Source organism: Rhinolophus sinicus, linkage group LG01, assembly GCF_036562045.2.
Source record: "Rhinolophus sinicus isolate RSC01 linkage group LG01, ASM3656204v1, whole genome shotgun sequence".
Lineage (NCBI taxonomy): Eukaryota > Metazoa > Chordata > Mammalia > Chiroptera > Rhinolophidae > Rhinolophus > Rhinolophus sinicus.
The window spans coordinates 132,403,047-132,430,073 of record NC_133751.1 but is presented as its reverse complement, the minus strand read 5'-3'; the positions used below and the strand labels follow the sequence as shown (position 1 = coordinate 132,430,073).

Genomic DNA, 27,027 nt, shown 5'->3' with positions numbered 1-27,027 from the left:
TATATAGGGGACCTGGTTAATTTTTGAGTGCTTTAGAGGTATAGTTTCTTTCTACCATGCTTTCCCTGGAATGACTTAAAAAATATGAACCATTATGTAGTTGCCTTAAGAGCCAGCCAGGAAGCAGCTGTTTTATAGGATGGGGTGTGTGTGTGTGTGTGTGGGGGGGGGCGGTTAGGGACTTGATTTTGACTTGTTTTGAGGGACTGAATCTTTGGTAAAATTTATTTTCTCAGCAGTTTCACTGATGCCATAATAGATAGTGAAGGATATAAAGGGATATCATTGTGAAAAGTTATTTTACCAGGTAGGAAACTTACAAGAGGATTTATATTTCAAAATGACAGTGACCTAAAGCTCACATCAAAAAATGTCTTGAAGAAAAAAGGTCCAGAATTGTAGCCTATGAAACTATATTACTCAGAATCTCACCCAACAGATTGATGGATTTTAAACGTCTGGGACTTTTATTCCTCAGTAGAACTTTAAACACAGAACAAGTTCTTAAAGTGCTATGGATGAAGACATTAATTTTAGACTAACAAAACAATCCCTATTTAAAAAAAAGAATTGCATATCATTCTACTATTTCTTTACAGCAATTTAAGCCATTTAATGGCAATATTTTACTAGGGTCATAAAGTATGCCCTTAGTTTTGACACTTCATAGTATCATAGCATCAAATACTAATAATACACAGGTATGTTTGGTTCTAAGATATTCAATATTTTCTAAATTTTTATGTGTGAAACCAAAAATTTTAAGCATTTACCAATGTACTTTTGAAAAGTCACAATAGTTAGTAGAATAATTTTTGAGTAATTCTGCATTTTGTAACCTACTGTGTTAGATTATTTTCACTTTTAGAGACATTTCTTAAAAGAAACAGAATGAATTTACCTCCTAAAAGTTCATTTCATATTTTGGTATTTGTATAAAAGTTAAAACTTAAGTTAAATACCTTAAAAGTAGATACTTGTAATTATGCGTTGCCCGTTTTTAAAAGCACTAAATAGTTATCAACTTTTTCCTTCTTCAGTGTTTTGCGGTTTGTTCAGTAGATTTGTACTAGAGCTCAGGCCTAGGGCATCACTTACCTGATTCGTTAAGCATTTTTATAGCAATTCTGTCTTAGGCAGAAGTAGAGAATTTTGGCCAAACAGAAATCGCCCTACAGTGCTTATTCTTCTGTCATCTCCTTAGTATTTTCTCCATACCCCGTCCCTCACTTCACACTAATACATGGCTAAGAGAAAACCCCCACATTTTCTTGATTGTTAGTCTAGGCCATTTTATAGAGTTAAACTAGGATACCAGGTGAATTCAGACTAGTTCTCTCTAATAACTTCATTGAAAATTGAAGAATGCCCTGTTACTATATGCAGTGGTAGTAGTGTGAGCATTTGAGGATGGCAGAGCAGAGAGGGTAGATGGTCTACATAAAGTATTTCAGAATCCTTGGTATCAGTTTCCCAGACACTTAAATGAGCATTTTAACTTTCCCAGAAGTAACTTTTGAGAAATTAAGGGAGGAAATGGAGGTAGGATGCAGAAGGAAAATAAGAAGGGAGATAACATGTGTGCACATTGATTTATTTATATTTATATATTTATATTATACATAGGAGTTGCAAATAAAGTGAAAGTTGGTCTTCTGCTTTACTATTTAACAGGTCTCCAGTTCTGATTCACAGATGTTAAGGCTATTCATCCTTGACTTATTATATGCAATAAATTGAGAAGTGACTACTACAGTCTTAACCAAGATGTCAGATCTGACATCATATGATCAGTTCTTCATTTGTACTTTCACACTATCAATTCTCAGTTTCTAAAAACAAAACATAGGAAACATGAACTTTTTGCATAAATTTCTCACATTTTATATCTGATATTCTTGATATTTGTAATGCACGACTTTATCTTATTTATTTGTTTGTTTATTTATTTATTTATTTATTTATCCATTTTGACAATGTAAGATCCTGGAGTAATGTTTATAAGATTTTTATGATGATGTGAATGCATTCATATGCTTTCCCAAAGACAAAATCTTTCATAAGAATTTGCTGTATATCAGCATTTATAGAGTGTGTCAATATATTAATATTAATATAACATTTAAAATTATGTTCTTCTGTCCTTTCTTAAGTGGCATTTTGTTTAATTTGTGCTCCATTTGTTTAGTCTCCATTTCAGTAAGCACATTTCCAGATAATGGGCAATGGATTTCAAATCCATTTAGGGAGGTGTTAGAACATTGCTGCTCAAAGTGTGGTCTGCGCAGTAGTAGCCTCATTGGCCTTAAAGAAATGCAGAATTTCAACTAAGATCTGCTGAATCAAAATTAGTACTTTCAGAAGATCCCTATGTGATTCCCAGGTACTTTAAAGTTTAGGAAGCTTTGCTTTAGAATATGTAGTATGACTCTGAACAAATGTTTAGTATAAAATGTGAAGAAATGTTAATGAAAGCTATAATTCATAAAAGTCAGATCAGAGTAGCAAAATGTGGGAATATGTTGAATAACATCAAAGGAGATGGAATCTTTCATGCACTCCAGCATAAAATATTAAAGTGTTTACACTATGCTAGGGTCATTTTTTTGCTTGTGTAATTAAGAAATCTTTTCGTATCCATTTTAAAATAAAATACTCTAATTAAACACAGCATTTCCATGACAAATTTAAATATAAATGAGGCATCCTTAAAGACATTCTATGGATACTCTTTCTGTATTAAACCCGTACTATTTTACCTTAATTATGGTCATTATCAACTTCATCAGATAGTACCATAATGAGAACATAGGTGAAGCCGAAAGGAAATGCTGCAGTAAATTGTACACCTGAAATCTATGTAACTTTAGTAACAATTGTCACTCCAACAAACTTTAATTTAAAAAAAAAGAGTTTCTGTATTTTTTCCAAACTGATGTATGTGTGTGTGTGAGTGTGTGTGTGTGTAGTTTTGCTTATAGCAGAATATTGTTTTCTATTTTACCAAATTATTGTGCGTGTGTGTGTGTGTGCATGCACATGCATGCATGTGTGCAAGTCTGCAAAGGTTCATCTTCAATGAAGTTTCAGTCTAATTCCATCTCGTAAATATATTGAACTAACAAGTGGATTATTTAGAATTCGTTTATACAATAAATATTAAACTTAAAAATTAAAAAAGAAATAGTGTACTTTTGGAAATTTTTTATCTGCATGTACCTGTTCAAAGTTCTGCAGACGATACCAATTTTAAAAGCCATGTTATCAATTTAGGGCCAGACAACATCTGGGTCAGTTTTGTTACCCAGTGTCTGATTCTCTATTCTGCACATTTCTGTTGACATTTTCTTTTCCTTTTCCTGCTTGTTTTAGGTCCCATTGACTATTTTTTTTTCTGTTGTTACCATTGGTATGAAGAGTTAGAAAAGGCAGAGGCAACAAAAATACATCAGTGGTTTTCTTTGCAAATATGTCTAACAAAAAAGATGTAGTGAAGGTGAGACTCACTGAAATCTTGCTATAATGGTATTTATTGTAGAGCAGAATTCAGTGTAAAGTTGACAGCCTTAGAGTTGCTCATACAGAATAGAGTGATCAAGTAAAAGAGCTTACCTGTGGTTGATATCAGTTTCATTTATTTCTCCATCTTTTTCATAATCCTTAATATAGATAATCAAAAATTTATTTTCTTGTTGCTCTTTTGTTTTGCTTTGATTTCCTGAGCCAAGGAAATTTTTAAGAGGGTACTACAATGTTACATATCATTATAATATATATACATATATATATATATATATATACACATATATATGTATATATGTATATATGTGTATATATATATATATATATATATATATATATATATATACACACACACACACACATAATGTAAATACAGAGGGTGCCAAAAATGTATACACATTTTAAGAAAGGAAAAAATTGTATGAAAATTACGCTGATGGTAACCACTTTGAGCACCTCTTGTAACTGCAGAAGTTAAATGTGACTTGTATTTATCTTTTGAAATCGGTACATATTGAGTATTACATTTTTAGTAGCTTTTTTTTCCTTTCTTAAAATGTATATACATTTTTGGCACCCTCTGTGAAATATATATATATAATTATTATGCAATATAATAATAATTATATTATTTTATGTATCATTAAAATTAATTCTAATGTTACATACTATTAGAATTAAATATAAGGAATTGTTTTCTTGTATCCAAATAACAGATATCACCTGTTCATTATTTTTTTCAGATCATTCAGATATCATTTAGTGGATTAGTTTCATTAATATTATTTGTAATGTTATGGTTCTATATGTTGCTATTTATGTGTGTTTCAATTTCAATCACATTTTTTTTCCGATATTCTCCCTTTACTCAGCATAAACCTCTACATCCAGTATGCTGTGAAAAGAGTAGTTGTTTTATAAAATTTTGAGAAAACTGGCTACTGCCAGTAGATGATTTCCATGACAATAGAGAAACTTCTTTTGCTGATTCATATTTACCAAATATTGTTTGTTTAGCAGTTGTTTAATTGTTCACATAATTTGGAGAAATTCAGCTCTGTCTGGAACAGGAGAGCCAAGGTATTACTTCATGAATTGAAGCAGTTGCATAAACACTCACAAGCTCTTTAGTGAGTCCACACAAAGTCTCCCATGGAGAATCTGAATGAATGTTTAGTATTGGCACATTGAACTCAAATTCAGGACTAGCTAAGGCTTTGCCTGTTTAAATATGTAATTGAATCATAAGTGCTATCAATTCTTCCTTTTAGGGATTTGTATTGTTTCAAAGATACTAACTTGGCCTGTGTCAGTTCTTGCATGAAGAGAATACAGGAGTGGCAGATGTTAAGAGGTAAAATCTGTGGCTGAAAAACAGAAAGGCAGATAATTGTACCATATGGTATTTGAACCTGTGATGTTGGCATCCTTCATGCTGGGCTCCAGCCTGCCAAGGAAACCAGGCACTGAACCTGTGCCAAGTGGCAGAAGTAGCAGGACTTTCCAGGAAGAGGTGGCGACTGACATGTGGCCGGTCTGCTTGATCTAGTGAATGCCCCACCAACACGGAAATATGCCTATGGTGGAAGTCTGATTTAAATGATTAAAGGAAAGGTTTTTGTGCTATGGTTCTGGTTGTTGCTCATTGGATTTGAGCTTTAGTATGCAATACGTACCATTGAAAATACTTATATATTTACTGGGGAGAACCTAGAGAAATAGAGAATAAGTATTCTGTCATCAATGCAAGACAAGTGGGAACCATGTTCATAGTTAGAATTTGCTAAAAAAAAAAATAGACAATTAAAATTCCTCTAAGCACAATTTATTGTAGAAGTTGTATTCTGTGTAGTGTATTTCATCTGTTGTTAAATATTCAGGAATCACCCCATAGTGTAAAAACTGTTCAGGGATTGACATATCATATCATGGCTTGGCTTCACAACCTTGATTTCTAACATGACTCTCTCTCCTTTTGTCAAGTTCCTTTTGTAATCTACTAGAGAGAAAGAGAGAGAGAGGGAGGGAGGGAGGGAGGGAGAGAGAGAGAGAGAGAGAGAACAACAACAACGACAACAGCGATAAAAAAAACAACACACAACAGACAGAGACACATAATTAGGCTTCATTGCCTTCTTTGTTTCTTTGGTACACGGGATTGAGATTATAACACAATATAACATATAAGAAACCAGGTTTTGAAGCTATAAAAGACCTGAATTCAAATAATAGCATTACAACTCTGAGACCTTGAAGAAAGTATTTAAGTTCTGCAAACTCCAATTTCCTCATCTATATAACAGCAATTATAATACCTAACTCAGAATGTTCTTCTAAGGATTTAATAAGATAATGGACATTATGTGCTTACCACAGAGCCTGGAACATAGAAAATACTCAATAAACAGCAATTATCTTATTGATATAATGATACTTTTACAGAATGCAATAGAGGAGTATTTGTTTTCATTAAAAGTGCATCATAAAATCATTTTCGGAGTTAATATCATTTGAAAGGCATAAAAAATTAAATTTTGAAGAATTTCTTTCATCAATACTATTTTAATTTTGTTCTGCAATACACATTGTATACACTGTATAAATGATTCACAACTGTTATATTTAAGAATGTCTGTACCAACCTCTGACTTTTAAATTGGGCTGTTTAAGATTCTATCTTCCTCTCAGGTATAAATTGATTTATATAAGAATCACCATGTTTTACAACATGGTTCTTCCATTGAAAGATGATTAACTACACACACACTAACCAGTTCCTGTCACTGTAAAACATTTGTATGCTAATCAGTTATCTCAGACAATTGTTTGTTTCACATTCAGCATAGAATCATTTTTCAAAATCACATTTTCCTCCTCTCTCTTTTCCATTTTTCTCTTATCCATTCAATCCAAACTAATATGGGGTGGGGGGTGTTGTTGTTCTTGTTTTTGTTTTTCCCAAATGGCATAATAAATGAATAATTCCTATTAAATAAATTTTATTTTGATCAATGTACCAATGGAATCAGAAAAAATCATTCTACTCATTGTCTACATATATCACAGTGAATCCCTGTTGTTTGACCAAGGCTCATGGGACAATCTTCTCTCTAAATCACACTTTTCTTTTAAAGTTAGTATCTATAATTTAATGTTGTCTTGAGTGAGCCCTACAGAATTAAAAAAATAAAAGAAAAAAAAGCTTGTTCTCTAGTTTTTGTGGCGTTGTTTTTATGTTTAAATTATGGTGAAGAAATAATTACATGAGAAATTATGTTTGTCATCCAGTGTATCTTTAAAGTTGCTCTTGTAATTTGTTCTGAAAACAAGGAAGTGTAGAGACATTGTGTTTACTACTTTTGGTTTTTTCATATATTTAGTCATCAAATGTTGGTTTTGTTACCATTTTGGGGGGAGAAAATTAAACAAAGCCTTTCAAGGGTTTGGGCAATGATTTATATACTTAGAAATCTTTTGACCTTTGACTATTGTCATTTGAGAAACACAGCACCAAAATCCTTTTTTCCATTAATCACCTGACATTAACCTGCCTTTGGTTTTTAGAACTTAACTGGGGACCTACATCCAACCTTTTATTATCTTAGCTTATGGAGGCAGAGACTAGAAAAAATAATACTCTTCCTTTATATATTTCTCAAAAAAAAAAAAAAAAAAGAAAAGAAAATCCTTCTTAAGAATGACAACAACAATGCCTCTATGTGCACAGTGTCTCAGAAGCAATTTCTAACACATTTGTGGAATCAAAGATTGAATGACTCCCAGCTATCCTGCCATGTGGATGAACTAGTTGGCTGCTCTCACTCATTGTCCTTTTGTTGCAATAAGACCCCTTTTCTCTGTGAGATATGTGGAACTATCTGGTTTTGGCTTGTCTTTTTCTGTCAAGTATAAGTCTTTTAGCATGCTTCCTACCAGGGGATCATCTCTGCTTCAAATTGGATACACTTTCCACACTGCCCTGAACTCTAGAACTGCAATCATGAGCTGTCCATGGGTTAAAATACGTAAAGTAAGCCCGGAGAACAAGAGAAAAAAAAATTGACTTAGAGATGAAACACTTACATTCTATCCTGTATTTCAGAAATAAGATACTCCCAAATGGAATATTACATTTTCTGCTTCCTTCGTTATTTTATCTGCAAATTGGGTAAATCTTTTTCTTACAGAAGAGTTTTAAGAAATGACTTGAATACATGTTTTACTTCTTGAGGACTCAGCAGGATTTCTGCAGATTGAAATCTTCCTGGTTCATTGATTTAATATATATGTATTCATTTAAAAAGAGAGTCAAGAGCCAACTTTAGAAATCAACAAAATTGCCACCAAGTAGTGTGACATGAGTATCAATAAAGTATCTCTTTCCCTCAAACAAAAGTATCTTTGTCATTTTCACAGAGGACCTAAAATTTCGCTCTTTAGAGTTAATCCATTGCTTCTGTAAGAATCTTGTTTAAATGCCAATGCATTAACTGTAAGAGATAACACCTAGTTTATCAAGTTGGCTTGAAAAGAGCAGAACTCTTAATAAAGCAGAGGGGTGTATTTTAACTGAGATGGAGGAAGAGTAAAAGCAATTTCTAGACCTTTAGGACAAAGGAAGAGTTAGGTAACCTAGGAATCAAGTAACATGTGAAGAACAGATTCACAGAAAGGAATAAACAAGCATTTAAAACACCTAAACAACACTGATATTCTTTTTAAATCATCAAAGCTGAGTTCCCTCCATTTGCACTGGGTTAATGAATGGCAATGCCGCAATGGCAGTCACTCATAAAACCTTTACTTCCTTTATTTTCTTATCTGTTTGCCCTTAAAAGAAAGGTCAGAAAGCAAGACAGCCCATTGGCCTGATAAAATTCTTACTCCCAAAGCTATAATTAATAGCAACAATACTTTTGCTATGTCCCTACAATAACTTTCATTTGCCAATTTTGACTGTATTTCAAATATTTACAGTTTCAGTGCAGGAGAATGTTATGACATAACCTATATTTGTATGATTCAGATGCTAACAGTCAATTAAATTGATAAAAATCATTTCATATATTCTAAAGTAAGCAGAAAACATCCACACGCACTAACCCCCTCACCCCACACACACACACACAGTTCTCTATTTTAATATAACATTCTCTGGTGTAATCCAGAATTTTTTTTTTTAAGTAAAGGAGTCTTAACCATCCATTTATTCATACTTATAATAGCAGACACAATGGTTACTTTGGCTATAGCAAAATTGCTTTAATATGGCATAATCGGTCCTGTTTTTCATATATTAAATAAAGCTCTGTATGTTAGAAGCAAGGCATTTTCCTACACTGATACTTCTGAAGATTAAAGGCTAAAGAAAAAGGATTTTTAAACTTTGGAACAAATTATCAAACCTGTAAAATCTCCTTCACCAGGGCCTTTAAAAATAGGACAGATGTCAGAGATGGCTTAAGGGGCAGTACAGCCAGACATAATCAATCACCTTTATATCTCTTCCCATTCTTAAATCTTCATAACATCCATTTGCAACATGTAAACACACTAGGCATTACTGGAACCTATTTTATGTAGAACATATTTAATTTGAGTGAGTTACTATTAGATTGAGTATACACGTGTCTTTAAAAGTTCTTATTCATATTTCTGTACCCTCAAGTGTAAGCCTATAGATTACTCTAACAAATTATATCAGTTAATATTGTTTTATTTAAAAATTGAAACTCATAAATACAATTTTAATTTTCTTTGAAATACCATAAATTTCTTTCATTTTTTTTCCACTATATTAAAGTAGTTTGTCAGGTGAAATAGCTCACATGCAAGAGCAAACTGTGCTTGAAAATAAGAACAGTATCTTATTAAATAAACACAGTTATAGGAAAGTTGTATTATTTCTGTGAAGATATTATGTGATCCAATGTTATGTTTAATGTTAAATCGATATATGATATTAAATATCTTTATGTTATACATTAATTTTGCCAAATAACATGGAGTAAATAATGTGGTTCACATACTTTATCATTTTCAGAAGTGGTCCATATTGCGGCAACTATTTTAATTTCTCAGCTGTGAGAATTATAGTAGATGTCATAATGCAATATTTCCATATAAATTATATAGGAATTGTTTTTCCTTGTAACACATAACTATAATATTTCCAGGAAACTGGATCAATTGTTTGGGAAACTATTGTAAAAAAATAAAAGAAAGAAAGAAGCACAAGGGTAGAAAAGATTAGGCATTGTCTATCAAGTTAATGATGCTCCAGAAATCTTAATATATCATTTACTTATAACAACACTAAACAATTATATTTAAATGACTTTAGGATAGTTAATTGTTAAGGCCGTTTTCAGAAATTCTTAAATATCATGGGATCTTCAATTTAATAAATAGAAAAATCTCCACAAGATCCAATATTCAAAAGCTAAATATTATAAGGCAGCCTATCAATAGAAATTGTCCTTATATTCCTATTTTTTAAACCAGTAGTACGCTTTACAAGAAGCTGAGTTACAAATTATTCTTCAATTATAATTAAATTTACACTTTGTAAGTAAATAGGTACAATCAGATAAAATCCCAAAACAGCATAATTAAACATTTTTGAATTCTGAAGGTATGTTACGCTTTTTGGTGATAATGGGTGATACCAAATTATTTTTTACTTGATTTCATATTAACTAGTAATCAGTATGTTTTTTATTCCTACTTTCTGCTTTACATAATAAACAAGGAGTACAATAAAAATAAATAAATGAAAGGCTTTATGCCTCATGAAATATATGGAAAATTGCATGTATCATTACAGTTTATAAGATACAGAGATGTTTTGATTGAAGGAAAGTTAAAATGTGATATAAACAATGCATGTATGAGTTAATAAAACAAACAAAGTGGGTTCAAGGGAATTTACAAAAAATTCATTTATAGGGTGTTTCCCAATCTGTGATTTTGTTTGCTCCTTATGATAATCATGTGAGGTAGATGCTATAATTTTGCCCATTTCTCAACTGTGAAAAAAACAAAGTCTCAGTGAGATCAAATACTTCATTTAAGTTTGGGCAACTAATAAATGGCAGATAAAAACTCCAGTTTAAGGGTTTGTTCTCTAAATTGCATAACCTTTCCACTACATGTGCTATTTTTCACAAAGAAAACTTGATGGAGAGACCAGAGTTTGGGCTTATCGCTGAAGGATATATATAGTTTGGTAAAAAAGAGAAGTTATACTTTCCAGATGATGATATTGCATACAGAAAAACTCAGAGGTGGGAAGAATTTGGTGTATTTTAGGAAAGTAAAAGCTGACACTGAACAAATTAGAGAATAAGTGCTGAAAATAAATAATGCTATGTGAGTTTCAATGAGTTGATGAAATCAAGATGAAGTTTGGTTTTGTTGTGGCCAGCTACTAAAAATGATTATGGTTTTGAGAGTAGTCATTGGGTGAAAACAGTTAGTTTTGTAATATCTATTCTCAGAATGTATTGATAGTGGGAAGAGGTATAGCAAAGAAAGTAGAAATTAGCCAGGATTTAAAAATGCACTGAGAACTCATCAACTGTATATTGAGCACTTTGTCTGTGTATTTAGATGTTTGTGTTTCCAAGACAGAGACATCCAAGTTTATTGAAAAGCATGTGTGAAATGCATCCAAGTGTGTTCATGAAATGTTGCAAATAACAACAGTAGTAGTGTGACTAGAGTATAAGAGGCATGAGAAATAATGGTGGAAAGTGTGTCTAAAAGAGAGGAATTCTGGTCAGGATTCTGAGGACTCCGTAAACCTCTGGCTTCACAATTATTGGGACTAGGGATACCTTGGGGAGAAGAAGCTCAACAGTGTTGGAATCAGAGAAGAAAATGAGAATGCAGGTCCAGTCTATATTTTGAAGGAGTTTTTAGCAGTTAATAAACAAACAAACAAACAAACAAAAATAGGAAAGAAGGGACGCTGTTAGAGGAATTTGCAGTCAGCAAAAGCGACTTTGTTCTTGAGTGTATGTTAAGAAAATTGGATGACATTGCAGGCCTAGAACTTAGAACCATTGGAAAGGGCAATATATCTAAGCAGCAAATATTGATAGGACAAAACTTAAAAAGTGGGATGTGATAGAGTATAAGATAGAGAGTTTAACTTTGTGTGTAGAGGATTGATGCTAGTTCTGCTAAGATACAATAATGCAGTGAAAAGTGCATGTGTTTTACTATATCTGCCATTATAGAAAACAATCTCCACTCTTTCACAAAATGCACTGTCTCATTATCTTTAATCAGAAAAGATGTTCGATAAGGCTTATATCTTCCTTACCACTTTTACTGAATAAGTAAGATGTTTACAACGTATAAAAAATAATTTATGTATTCAAAAACATACAAATGGATACATTACCCTTACCTTATCTTAGAAGGTTTATTTATAAAAAGTTTTAGTTTTAAAAATGAACCCTATTTTAACTAATTGGTGTATCAAATTAAATAAAAAATACAAATACAACTCTGTGTTGATATATTTTAAATCCTCCTATGACAGACTTTTTCTTTCTTATAATTAATTACTATTGCTAAATTCCCCTACCTTGCTCAAGTCACCTAAATTCCTCTACCTTGCTCAAACCTAAAATTAGATTTGGGGGACTGTTTTCTAAGTAGGAGTTACTGAAAACTGAAGTGATATTTTCACTAGGACTACTATACTTGTGAAATTTTGAAGTGTCCTTGTAGTATTTTGAAATTTTTCACATGCTATCTTGTTATCCCAGTCCCTCTCCCATGTCCCCCGAAATCCACGTGATTTTAGCAAGTAAAGAGGTAAATCAGGGTACATCAGGGAGCCTCCAACACTGCTGTTTACTATGTTCACAATATAATTTCTGGTTGTAAAATATTTGAATGCCTAAAAGTCTTCATTTAATGCAACAATGACATATTCTACAGAATTCATGCAGGCTGCATTATCACATACCTCTCCTTGTCACACAGGTAAATGGGTAGAAGTAGTGATCAGGTTGTCTTCTCTCCATTTAAAGGATAGACTAAAGGAGCCCCATGGGATAGTATAGCCTTTGCTGCACAGATAATGACTGGGAATCAAGGATGGATTTTTCCCCAAAACAACTACGAGGTGTGATGAAAACATAGTGAATGTTTAAATTAAAAAAATAAAAAATTACAATAAAAGACACATTGTCATTAATCCCCCCTAAAATACCCCCCACACACACTTTGAACACACTTATCCCATCTTCTTGCCACTTTTTGAAGCAGTTCTGAAGTCCTCTTTCATGAGTGTCTTTAGTTGTGTTGTTGTGGCTGCCTTGATGTCCTGAATCATTTTGACTTTGGGGAAGAGCCAGAAGTCACACGGTGGCAGATCCAGTGAATAAGGTGGATGAGGACACACCATAATGTTTTTATTTGACAGAAATTTCTGTACCAGAAGCTATGTGTGACACAGAATGTTGTCATAATGGAGGATGATTTATGGCACGCTTTAAAGCACATCTCTCAACCATAGCTCACAACTGATTGACTGCACCAAACAAGCTGAAACTGACACACAATATTATTAAGGTTGTATGTGCCGCTTCCTATATTGAAGATCCCTGTCTGTACATTGGATGGCACTCAGCAGCAGCATTCACCATATTTTTTTTTATCACACCTCGTAAATACTCTTGTTACCTGGCTTCTGGGAGAATTTTTGCTAAGACAGTCATTGCTATTTATCATACTGACCCATCTCTTTTCCCATTAAAAAAAAAAGAAAGAAAGAAAAAGAAAAAAGAAAAGAGAAAAGAAAAGAAAAAAAAGAACAACAAAATACTGGTTTTAGTATTCTAACTGAAGTATCCCAGCACTAGTCAAAGAAATTTGAGATATTGATTTCCTCAATTTTGAGGTTAATTTCTAAGACCTGGGACAATCTCTACAAATAATTTCTGCTATTTACTTCACTGTAACTTGCAAATATATAATTTCCTTGTGTGCTTTAATATGAAAATTTGGGAAGGACTTGTTAAAGTACAATCCATTAAGCCATGGCCCAGCAGCTTACTGGTTATCCAGTGTTGATAGAAAACAAGACAAAAGGATGTCAAATGCTATAGGGGTTAGTCTTTAAAGGAACTGATTAACTGTTTCATTCTTCCAAACAAATTTCTCTGTGTTCTCAAATTGTTATCACTGGAATAATTGAATAGTTCCATATGTTGCCTTTCAGAAATCCAAATACTTTTTTTTCTGTATTTCTCAAAGTTTGTAAGTAGCAGAGCCTTTCTTGTGAACACCAATGTCCATTTCACTCCTTCTGTCATGTTCATCAGTTACCAGACAATCTTAAAAATGAAAAATCATGCCTTCATTTGAGCCAACACACATATCACTTAAAAAAATATTTTTGTCTTTTATAATAACTACTGAGTCCCTTTTGGTCTTTAACTATTAAAGTTCTAAAATCCCCCATGTTTATGTAGTTTTCTGTGGGTTATTTTCTGGAATTGTTTTTTTTTCAGAGAGATATCAGTATATCCAGCCTAAACACTGTCGCGTCCAGCGCAACACAGGCAGTGAGGGTGCGAGAAGGGACGGTTTGGGTTAAGTTTTTAAGAAGGAAACAAACAGAGACTTGATGCAGTTAAACCTCTCCGAAGGCCAGGGGTCTCTCAGTCTCAGAGGACTGGAGCCCAGAATATGGCCAACTGGGGTTTTTTATTGAATAGGTATGCAAAAGCAAGAGAAAGCAACATTGTTTCGTACACGGTCTCTGAAACTCACACATCATAACAGAAAAATATTTATCTCAGTCACCCTTTGTCAGTCAACAGCTGAAGCACAAGGTCCCACAATGTCCTAATTAAGGTATGTACCTTCTCAGGGTCAAGTCACTTATTTTGTAACAGTTCTGTTGAGCTAAGTGGAGAGAACTGACCTTTATTGTTTTTGTAACTTCTCTCACAAATAGGTGCCAGGGAAAAGCCAGAGCCGGCAACAGCTTTTCCCAGGCAGGGGGAAGGGGAGGCAAGGCCTCTTCCCATATTTTTCTAAGGTAGCTCATTGGGGGTCCCCACTCGGTTCCGCCTGGCTTAGGTTGTATCTCCCGTGAGATATCTTACCAGTCTTTGGCCGCAAACCATCTTTTGGGGACCAGACAGAGAGACATAAGGTGTAAACATAAGGATGGAACAAAGACCCAGAAAGGCACAGTCTCACAGACTCTCCTTAAGGAAAGACATGGGGGGACAGTTGGCTAGGCTGTTGTGTGACTACAAAACACTACTTTGACATTTATGCAGGCGTGAGTGTTTTTAAATTTTTAAGAATCAACCAATTAATTTTAAGAACTGCTTTGTGACTGTTGGTCATAGAAGTTTACAGTTTTTCAAAACCATTACATACATGTGTTTTAAATGGATTTATGTCAATCTTACAAATACAAAATTTATTAGCTAGAAACTCAATGAAGAGCTTCATTTATTTTTATTCCTATAAATTGGATTAAAATTTGTGTATTTGTACTTTCGTTACACATATGCAAACATGCATTGTTTTTCTTCTTAAGGTATTGAAGCTCAACTTACAGAGATATATTACAGAAAAATGAGTTGTGCTTTTGTGGTGACAGGTGTTTGACAAAACTAATAGACTTTTATAGCAGTAATTATATAAATATACATGACAAAATACAGAGGTACATGTTAGGGGCAAAGCTTTAGCTATTGAAGTTACATCAAAAATTAGTTTATATCTCTGAAACACAAAAGGTTGAAAGCTGCTTTTCCATCAAACAAAATCACACATAAGCTGTAATTTATATTTGATAAGTCATTTCAAGAAAGCAACTCCAGCTTTTAGCTTTTTTTTTCCTTTTGTAATATTTTTGGGTTTTGTTTTTTTCTTTGTTTTCTAATTCTGTCACATCACTATCTTCTGTAATTCTCATAATTTTGCATAGCCCAGAATATGTTATATTAGCCTTTTCATTATTCTCATTACTTTTTCTCAACTAAATAATGAAAGTATAACATAGTTTTTTGAGCTTATTTAATTTTTCTTTTTAGGTCTTGCAATATTTTTTGAGCTGTCTTCTTCCCTCCCCCATTTTAGGGGCTTGCATCAGAAAAGAAAGTCAGGGTATGCTAGTGTTTACGAAAAGGCAACTCACCTTGTTGCAACATTCTTTATTTAACTATGATAACAGTTAACACTTATTTAATGTTTTCCAGGTAAAATGCAAAGAGCTTTTTATATGATCCTTACAACAATCTGGTGAAGCACAGAGATGGCACATAACTTGCCCAAGTTCTTCAATTTAGAAGTGATGAGACCAGGAATTGTATAAATACACATGAAAATATACAGAGATGCATAGCTCCAGGGTCTGTTAACCACTCTACCCCACCGCATTTAGTTACATGATTAACACATACTGAAATCTGCCTCTGAATCTGCATCTCACAGTGCTTTGCTATCAATAATGTTTGATATTTACAACGACCCTACAAAGTAAACTCAGTTGGTTCCACTTACAGATGCGAAAACTAATGCTTAGTTGATTAAATAAATTAATATCCTGTGGGTTTTGATAGAACTGTGATTAAAGCCGAAATATGTTTTACTATAGAATCTGGGTTGTTACAATAATTGGTGTCACAAAATACATAATTTTAGTCAAGTTGGTGTGACTACACTTTGGATTTGTGACAGCTGGGCAATGTTAAGAATCATGGAGAATTAGCAGAGTGCTTATAGATGTGTGCAAAGGAGTTAGGAATTAGTTAAAACCATATCACTGAAATTTAGATATAACTATATAATTTTGATGTTTGATGAAAATTTGTAATCGGTAAACATTGAGAAAAGATTCAGTATTCTGAGTTAAGTATATTTTTAAAAGCTCAAAGGCTGGTTTCACAATGTACAGTTACCACCAGAAGGTAAACTCAAGGAGTATGCCCTGTTGATCATCCCCTTCCCACTCCTTAGCAAATTCTATTGCATTATAGTTGATCAGAAACTGTTTTCTTTTTCTTTTTTTCTTTCCTTCACAAAAGAATCCATAGATAAAAAGTGTATAACTAGCTAGTCTTCAAATTCCTAAAGAACAAATTAAAACTAAAATAACTTTTAGGTTGTCACAACTTCATTTAAATTACACAAAAACATTTTTGTTCATGTTACCTGATATAATTCTAACAAGAATCCTGCCAAGAAGTTGTCATTATACAGGTTTCACAGTTGAGGAAATTGAGATTTATAGGGTTTAAGTACTTTGTCCACTTATCCAAGGATAAGAGACAGAAATATGACTCAAACCAACCCACAGATTTTCAGTCCATGTTACTTTTAAAGGTTGGAGGGGATATTTGTTTTTAATGTATTATTTGAAAAAAAGAAAAAAAAAAAAAAAATATATATATAATATTTTGTTTCTTATGCAGCTTTTTAGAATGAGGTTTGTAAATCACGCAGGCTAATTCTGATATCTCAGAATCAGAGCTGCCCTCTGGTAGCATTTTCTACAGCTTTGTTTTGTAAATTAATTCTAGTAATTTCTTGTGCTTGAAAGTTTTAATATTTAAAGCAGTGAAGATAATTCACATCATTCTATACCTTTTTACGTTTCTTTTCAGGTCCTGAAGAGGTAGAAATCAAGTGTCCCTTGAATCACATTGCTTGCCTTGGTACCAACAGATGTATTCATTTTTCCCAGCTGTGCAATGACGTCTTGGACTGCTCAGATGGGTACGATGAAGGAGTTCATTGCCGGGGTGAGTCCATTTGCATAACAATGCAACTGAAGTATTAAGTTGTCCATAGTTTTAATCAAAGTTCAAAGACAACCTATAACCTGCCTTTTCTTTCAACCATAACCATATCAATTATTGAGAAAACATGAATTTTATTACCAAAAACATTCAATCTGCATTTCAAAGCTGCAACTACTGTGCTTTATTTCAAAATTCTGTTAAAAAAAGAAACACATTTGACTATGAAGTTGAGCTCTTAAACAATTATATGTTTCATAGAAAAGAATACTTTTGAGCAAAGGACAGATGAGAAGTCTCTGCTACAATAGACTGATATCATACAGTGTTATATGATTGTTTCTCTGAATCTTTGCTAAAACAAAGATTATTTGAAGTAAAACCTCTGCAACAAATATTTTACTAGAATGTATGCATATGAAATTTTTGCTGGACGTTATCTCCATGATGTTATACCAGCTTCCTTGTAAATTTCTTTTAAATAATAAATATGTGAATTCTACAGTGATCAGGAGTATATCTATAGAGCAATGATAGACATAACAAAAAATAAAAATCTCAAAATTAAAGAAAATTTAATTACAGCTGGCATATTTTAATAACATTGTTTAAGAAAGGGGAATGAAATGTGAGACAAAGACATGGATTGTGAGACAAGTCAAGGATTAAGGTAAGGACCCAGATCTGGAAACAGAATCAAGGTATCAGTCAAGTGAATCAGGCTGCTAGAGGGAGTCAGGAAAGATACAACTGAAGCAGAAGTCTCTGAGATTCTCACTGGCCGAGTGTAACACAAAGGATATTTGTTGAAGCTGATGTCAAAGAAAAAACTATCCTTCGTGTTGAGGCCATTAAGACAATAAGGGATAGAAGGAGCTGTAGAAAACTGGAGATACATGTCTGATCTGTGGACAGATTCACACAAACTATTGGCTGCCACGTGTTAAAAGGTCGTAGGTCACCAAAAGTTTCAATTTTTTTAGCAGGAGCTCCACATCTATATGTGTATAAGTATTCCATGTCCCCTACTGCCTTTTGAAAACTTTGTACGGTCTGCAATGTATACGCCAAACAAGAGACTTGACAGGGCTTCCTGGCTGCTAATCCCCCAACTCTGGGCTAAAGTAAACTGAATTCAAGAACAGAGAGGAAGAGATATATCGGAAAAAGAGGAAATCTTAGAAAGGTAATCCAAAGTGGTGAGCATGTTGAGAGACCATAGATCAACTAGGTCACTAGGTTTTTTTCCCCTCTTTCTAAAGTGACATCTAATTACTCTGCTCCAGTGGACAGATTCAGATTAAGAAGATAGAGATCTTCCCTCTTTGGCCAAGTTTACTTCCTTAGCCTTGAACTTTAACAGAGTCATGTAAGGAGGCAGCAGATTGTCAATTTCAGTTATGAAATATATGTAAAAGTAATAGATTTTATTTTTATTTAAAGGCTTTGTGACGTGTATTTTTATAAGTGTATGCTAATAAAAAATAATAACAGAACATAAAGCACAAAATTACATAGTGATAGGAATTAAAGAGTTTAATTTTCTTTTTAGGAATTAATTATATTTTATAGAGCCTAATTCAGTTATAGTTCTGGCTTCTTATTACATTAAAAAATTTCAGGTAGACATATATGACTAAGCTTCTAAAAGACAGAAATCTTCACATTACCAAATATTCCCTCAGAGGTGATTACACAAATTTGAATATCTTAAACACTTTTCAATACTGTGGACCATACCAAAATAGATCTAATTCTCTAATAAAATGAACAGTTGTGATCTAATTGATAAAGGATGTGTTAATGATAAAATAGGGGATTCAACTAAAAACAATGTATTTGAACAAAAATAAAATGGTATCAAATTTATTTTGACTTTTGAAAAAATCAGCATATACTCCAGACTAAGGTAGAGTATATACTTGTTTGTTTCAATCTTTTTTTTTGTTCCAATTTACATTTTTTAATTGTTCCATGTTTCATATTTTTATCACAAGTGGCAATCTTTTTTCTTTCTTAATTTACCATTAGTAGGAGGCTGCTTGTACTACTTTGGCCTTTTAAATATTTCTAGATTTCACCAAATAGAGTGTTTTAAAACCTAAATAATTTATTATGACCTGTGGTTAACTTAGAGATATTAAGAAGAATATTTGGATCAGTACTTGTTATTACCTCAGTAGAGGGTTTTTCACATAATTCTCTGCTTTTGTACAACTACATAGAGTGGTAGGATAAAGGTGACTGAAAAAACATAGTCATTCCAGAGGCAGTGTTTTAATAAAATATTTCTGCATTGAGAAAAATAAAAATATGTTTGCCTGCTTTGTCTGGTAGAGTGCCCCTGAGTAAGACAAAAAACAAATCTTTTGGGCAACCCTAGATTTATCACATGTATAGTTTGTGTTTAAATGTCTGATTGCACAGAAAAGTATATCGTAGAAAGTGATTCTTCTTTCCTACCTTAAAATTTCCTCCCAATTTTGGGTCACATCTAATGAAAAAATATTTTCTGAAAAGTTAATTAGGTACCAGCCCATCAAATCTGTAAGGAACTTTCTATGTGTTATAGATGTATAATAAAGAAGGGAAAAAACTATTTCAAACATCACATTAATCTTTAGAAATGCTTTTCCTTTGCAGAATAGTTCTGTCTAAATTGTTTCTCTTTCCATTGTTTCCTTTCTGTTTTGTTCTAAGCACATATTCTAATTTGACTAATTATACATGAAGCCTAAGATACGATTCAAAGATGGATTTTTTCCAATAAATGATCTACATTTGGTGGTATATTTCCACCCTTTATGAAACATTAATAAGGAGGAAAGCTTAACATTTTAGAGGTTATATTCTAGTCTTGGGAATACTTTTGTATCAACTCAATTGTTTTCTGAACGTTTCCTAGAAAAATCAATCTCTCCCTAGTGAGGGTAATGAAAATATATCCATTATTAAAGATTTTCTATAACACTGATATTTTAATCTCCATAATTTAGCTCCATTTGAAGAAAGAAAAAAATGATTTTTGTATATAGGTATACTATATATAGGAATGTGCTTGCAAAATTTTTACAATAAGAACATACAAAATTACCTACCACCTTGTATTTTAGAAAATTGTATTGCTTCCTATATAGTATTTCATATTGGTAGTAATATCACTATATGTAAATAGCATGAGCAATGAAAACACATTCTATACAGTACAAGGATTCTCAACATAGAACATTTCCACAAAAATCCTCACAACCATACAAATAAGGCTGAAAGAAGTGAGCAATTTCAACTAATACAGACTCTATTGACAGAGATGTATCAAAACACTGTTTTAAAATTTTACATTCTTAAGATAATTCATTATGTTAACATTTAAAGTGCTGTGAACAAGATAAGTAGTCTTTCCATTCACAACTCTAGTTAGATTACATTTGCATGGAAAATGGTCACAAGAGAGAATGGTAGTCTCTGTGGCACTATCTACTCTTACTTTATTCAAAGATTATGGGACCTCTTCAGGTCACTGTGAAAAAGGATTTTATCTTCTCTGTTTCTATAAAAAGTGATTATGTAGTCCTATGTGATTGTTTTCTAGCAAACATACCAATGTCCTTTTGAATATGAGGGGATAAAATGTGTGAAGAATTTAGTAAAATCGATGAGAGAATGAAACTCTTTGACATCTGAAAACCCCACCACCCAAACACACAAATATGAACATAAACACACACACACACACCCATATATATATATTTGGTGTATTTGATCAGGGACCTAAAGAAAAATAAGATTCTCATATATATCATCTAACTCCTTGAAATAATGCATATTAATAATCTTTAAAATTCCATACAATTATTTCATTTGCCCGTCAGAATACAAATTTTCTAATACATGCAGTTACAATTTTCTCCACCACCCATAATCTATTCTACTATATTTATTTTATATTCTAGTAATTCTAATGTATTTATTCTAATGTATGTATTTTAGATACAAGTTGTTATATCTTCTTTTATATTACTATTCATAAAACTAAAGTCATATGAGAAAGTGCTGAAAACTCCTGGAGTTAATTTACAAATTAGAGGCTTTCTCAAAATGGACCAAGGTAAATAGCAACGTTTGTTATCTGTAGTGACTCACCATAGAAAAATTAGTAATCCTTAAAACTTCTTTCTTAAACCTCATGCATTTCAAATAATTCAAAAAGGAATTAATCTAGCTCAATTAATTAGATTTAATTAATTGATATGAGAAAATTAAATACATTTAATAAAATAATTGGGAATTTATTATTAGCTTAAATATTCAGGACTCCATTTTTTTTTTTCCCCCAGAAAGGAAATACTTTATCTTGTGGTGGTGTTTTGTTAGTCATTACAACACTGATTTTAGAGTGGCATGACATTAACTTATAGCTACCAGGAAGACTGGAAGAAAAGAAGGAAGTTGGTGAGGAAGACAAAGGAATTTGGTGTACTTTGTTGTTGATTTTACTTTCACTATTATATCAGTGGATCTTGTCCTCATTTTAAAAGTTCCCATTGAAAAATATTGCTGATTGCTTTCTAAATTAAAATGAGCTTATCATGCTAGAGAAGGGGATTTCAGTGTACAGAATATGAAAACAAATGTATGGAGAAGAGGTAAAAAATTGCAGGCAATGTTACAGAAAGTGTACCCATCAGCAGCCTAGAGCTGAAGGCACATGGTGGGAAACTTAACTTGTGTGCACTCAGGTCTTTTGAAATACTGATAAGCCTATTTAGCTAGAAAACAAACAACTGGAACTATCCAGAAGGACTTGGGCTTGTATGCTCAGACTACTTTTATTACTAAAATTCCTGAAGTTTAAGAGACGATTGCGCTATACTCTTTTCTTTGTTTTGAGTTGTATTAAGGTGATAAATAATCTGAAATCTCTCTCAACTGTAATACAGTTAGTTTAGTGAAAGGCTATGACCCTTAGCACTATGTGATTTCAGGGTCAAATCAATGCTTTTCAGAAGCAAAACCACAATTCCTAGAAAGAATAGGTCTACAACTGCATCATCCTTTGTAAGGCTATTGCAGATATTGTTTATGTTGACAAATGAAACCTATATGAAATTAGGATAATGCAGTTCTTGAAGACTATACTGAATGTATGTGTGTGTGTGTGTGTGTGTGTGTGTGTGTGCGCGCGCGCGCGCACATACTCGTTTTGATTTCGGGAGATAGTGAACTAGCTAACCAAATATCTCTGGGGAAAGGATGATGAAGTAATTTGGTTCTATACCATAATCTAAAATAGTTTATTGTTTATTAGAAGTGAATCTTTTTATAGTGGATTTTCATCTTTGATTAATGTTAATGTTATATTAGTTAGTATTCTCTGTTCCCCAAAAAAGTTATTTTTAAGAATAAGTCTAGAAACAAGAAAATTTCGTAAATAATTTGAAAATGGTATGTAGACATACTAATAATTTTAAAATGATCAAATATTGAAGTATGTAACTTTAAAAAATATATTCTTTATTAAAACAGCATTTCTATATCTATCTCACTTTTTGGTAAATGGTGTCAAACTGACACTCCTATTTTTTTTTTTTTTAATCTAATCTTTTGTGTGGTGAGAATACTGGTACATTATGGACCTTTAATTGTTTCTGAATTGTACTCTATTTTCAGTTGATTTTGATTTTAAATAGATGCAAGTCAGAAACGTAGATCCACAACTCATACCCCAATAGAATATTTATTCTGTTTCTTTGTCTAACATCTGTAGGAGAAGAAACAGAAATTGCTGTGATGTACAGCTTAACTCTTTGGATCAAACAAGGAGTTATTATTACTGTTCCTCAAACATACCAACCTCTTAGGTAGAAAGACTGTGTGAAACCATCAAAAGCCTGATAATTCAGGTTCCCTACCCCCAGTAGTCTCTCCCCCTGAAAGGAGACTTGTCAATAGTTCATTTTACCACTTTAGGAATTGTTCATTTATAGCAATCAATATTCATTGACAATGGGACTCATTATTTATCTGGATCTTTTCCTCACCTTCTTCTCCCTGATATAATGAAAATAATAATGGTTATGAGACCAAACTTAGTTTTTTTTTAATGTGCCAATGGAAACACAGTAAAGTTTTTCCCTATATTCAATTAATTCACTAACTTCAGTAAATTTTTGTTGAGCACTGACAGCATTCCAGACACTTAGCTAAGGACTGAGTATGCAGAATATCCTATTTTCTGCCTTAATGAAATCCACATGTCATAATGGACATAGGCAGAAAATGCTAAGAAAGAATAAAATAAAATTAAATTAAAAAATCTGATTATGCTTGAGGGAATGTAGAAAATTTTCCAGGACAGCTGATACTTGATAGGAGTTTTTCTCTAATCGTTGAGTAGTCACATGAGGGAAGGAAGAACATTTCAAAAATAGGAAACTATATGTATAGAGGAACAAGTGCATTAGAAAGCATTGTATACTCAAAAGAGCTCTTAATTCTTTGGTAAGGTTGATGCATACAGTCCTGAGTAGAAAGAGAGATGAGTTTGGAGCTGAGGGAAAAAAATAGAGTTAGAGCTAGAGTGGTTGCATATATGTAGCAAATTATCTGATTTATTCTTAGAAGATACAAATGTGCTTTATTATAGTCATAAAACTTTGAGCTAAACAGTCATCTGTCCCTTACATTGATAAGCTCCCAAAACAAGGTGTATTAGGCATTACTCTCTAAAGTATCACTTGGATGTAGTTCATGTAAGTGAAAGTCAAAGTCGATGACCTGAGGACATACAATAAGTGAATTCCTTTGCAGATGAAAGTTAGGGATTTGGAAGTCATATTTACTATTTTAAGCAACCAAAATCCCATCTTTAGCAAGCTAGTAAAATACAACCTAATTTGATGCCTAAGTTTCACCCTCTTGTACCTTAACTTTCGGATATATATGACTGTTTCAATATTATTTAAAAATGTGAATTGTAACAAACTGTCACTCGACTCTCTACACAGCCTTGAATGTTTCCTTATTGGGTTTTGACACGAGTAGCTTGACAGTGAAAAAAATTGTAAAGAATTAAAGCAGGTAGTTGAGGTTGAACAAAATCCCCAGGAATTACCCAAAAATGCAGTTTGAGAGCAAGGTTTAAAGACTATGACCTTGAGTTTTTATTCACCAGTTGTGACTACCGGGCCTACACTTATCAACTCAGAAAAGTGCATAAAATTCTTAAGCTTCAGCATCCTATCTGACCTGTTTTTATTTTATTTTTTTCAGTTATAGTAGACACAAAATATTGTATTAGTTTCAGGTGTACAGTGTGGTGGACAGACATGTACATACCTACAGAGTAATCCCTGGGCACCTAGCATTCACCAGACACCATACATACTTATTACAATATTATTGACTGCATTCCTTACACTATACTTTGTATCACCATGACTGTTTTGTAATTACCAGTTTGTACCTTTTAATCCCTTCCCCTTTTTCACCCATCTCCCCCAACCTTCTCACATATGGCAACCCTCAAAATGTTCTCTGTATCTGTGTTTGTTTTTGTTTTATTTTTTATTTTTTATTATTATTATTTTATTTTAGATTCCACGTATAAGTAAAATCATATGGCATTTTTGTTTTTCAGTCTTATATACTTCTCACAGCACAATACTCTCAAGGTCCATTCATGTTTTTGCAAATCGTATAATTTTTTTCTGTTTTAAGGGTAATATTCATATATACATACATATATATGCATATATATGTATATGTACATATATATCATCTTCTTTATTTATTCATCCATTGATGAATACCCAGGTTATCTCCATATTTTGGCTATTGAAATAATGCTACACCACATGTCCCTTCTAAATAGTGTTTTGTGTTTCTTCGGCTACCGAGAGGTGGAATTACTGGGTCCTTTTTTTTGTCTCTTGTTATAGCCTTTGTTTTAAAGTCTGTTTTGTCTGGTATAGGCATTGCAACCCCAGTTTTTTGTTGTTGTTGTTGCTGTTTTATTTCATTTCCATTTTCATTAAGTATGTTTTTCTATCCCTTTACTTTCATCCTATGTGTGTCTTTTGATCTAAAATTAATATCTTGTGGGCAACATATGCAGGGGTCACATTTTCTTATCCATTCAGCCACACTATCTTTTGATTGGAGCATTTAATGCATTTAAATTGAAAATAATTGTTGCTAGATAAGTAGTTATTGCCATTTTATTATTCATATTTTTTTATTTTTTTATTTTTTTCCCTCATCTGGGAAGCTTTTCATATGTCCTTAAATTGTAAATTATAGCTTTGCTGGGTAGAGTAATCTTGGTCCTTGCTTTTCATCACTTTGAATAATTTGTGCTAATCCCTTCTGGCCTGCAAAGATTCTGTTGAGAAATCAACTGACAGTCTCATGAGAGTGCCCTGTTAGGTAACTACCGTGTTTCCCCAAAAATAAGACCTAGTCAGAAAATAAGCCCTAGCATGATTTTTCAGCATGACATCCCCTGAACATAAGCTCTAATGTGACTTTTGGAACAAAAATTAATATAAGACCAAGTCTTATTATTGGGGAAACACAGTAACTGCTTTTCTCTTGGTGCTTTTAAGATTCTCTCTTTGTCTTTAAGCTTTGGAATTTTAATTATGATGAGTATTGGTGTGGGCGTCTTTGGGTTCATCTTCTTTTGTACTCTCTGAACTCTCTGCGCTTGGTGACTATTTTCTTTGATAGAATAAGGAAGTTTCCATCATTTCTTCAAATAGGTTTCCAATTCCTTGCTGTCTCCCTTTTCCTTCTGGTACCCGTACAATGTGAATGTTGGTATGCTTGATTTTGTCCCAGAATCCCTTTAAACTGCCCCCCCCTTTTTTGATTTTTTGTTGTTTTTGATGTTCTGTTGGGTGTTTTATATTACGTTATATTCCAAATCACTGACTTGATCCTTTGCTTCATCTAATCTACTTGTTCTTTTATGTTTGTTTGTTTTCTACCTCCATTTTTATTTTTCTATCTCTTTGTGGAAGTTCTATCTGAGATCATTGAGCATCCTTATAACCAGTGTTTTGAACTCTGAATCTCACTCATTGCTGCTCTCCATTATATTTAGTTCTTTTTCAAGAGATATTTGTTTTCTTTCATTTGGGACATGTTTCTTTGTCTACCTACTTTGGCAGTCACTTTGTTTGTTTCTATGTATTAGGTAGAGCTGCTGTGTCTTCTGGTCTTAGTAGAGTGGACTTACGTAGAAGGTGTCCTGTCAGACCTACTGGCACAATCTGTTTTGTCACCTGAGCCGGGTACTCCAGCTGTGTCCCTTCTCTGGGTTGTAAATGTCCTCCTGTTGTAGTCAAAACTTGGTTGATATTTTCACATCAATGGGAGGAATTGACCCTTGGGCTGATTAGTTGTGTGGACTGGCCATGACTACAGTGGAGGAGATTTGTGTAAGGGTTGTAAACCAAAGCTGTCTGCTTAGCAAGATGTATGGCACATGCTGAGGCAAGATGCTGCTTGTTCAGGGTTTGTGAGACTTTAAGAGATGTTAGGAAATTTCGCAGCATGATCCAAGATTGGCCATTTTTGGAAAAGCCACTGGAAGAAGCTTTGATGGGCTCAAAAGTTGGGTGGGTCATGGTCTCAGGGAATCACCAGGGTGGGGCAAATGGCGGTAGCCAGGTTGGTGGAGACTCAGCTATAGCATCCGTCTGTGTCTGCAAACTGA

The 27,027-nt window shown here is 33.0% G+C and overlaps 1 protein-coding gene across 5 annotated transcripts in view; it reads left to right on the top strand.

Annotated features, from left to right (window-relative positions):
* The window catches only part of LRP1B (LDL receptor related protein 1B), a 1,798,389-nt gene that overhangs the window by 626,697 nt on the left and 1,144,665 nt on the right, over positions 1–27,027 (top strand). For all 5 annotated transcript variants that reach the window (XR_012497488.1, XM_074335786.1, XM_074335783.1 and 2 more), the window contains one exon: positions 17,172–17,309. Coding sequence is in view for 4 of the 5 variants with exons in the window: in XM_074335786.1 (XP_074191887.1) it covers positions 17,172–17,309 (138 nt within the window). In the remaining variant the exon portion in view is untranslated. The remainder of the gene's footprint in view (positions 1–17,171; positions 17,310–27,027) is intronic.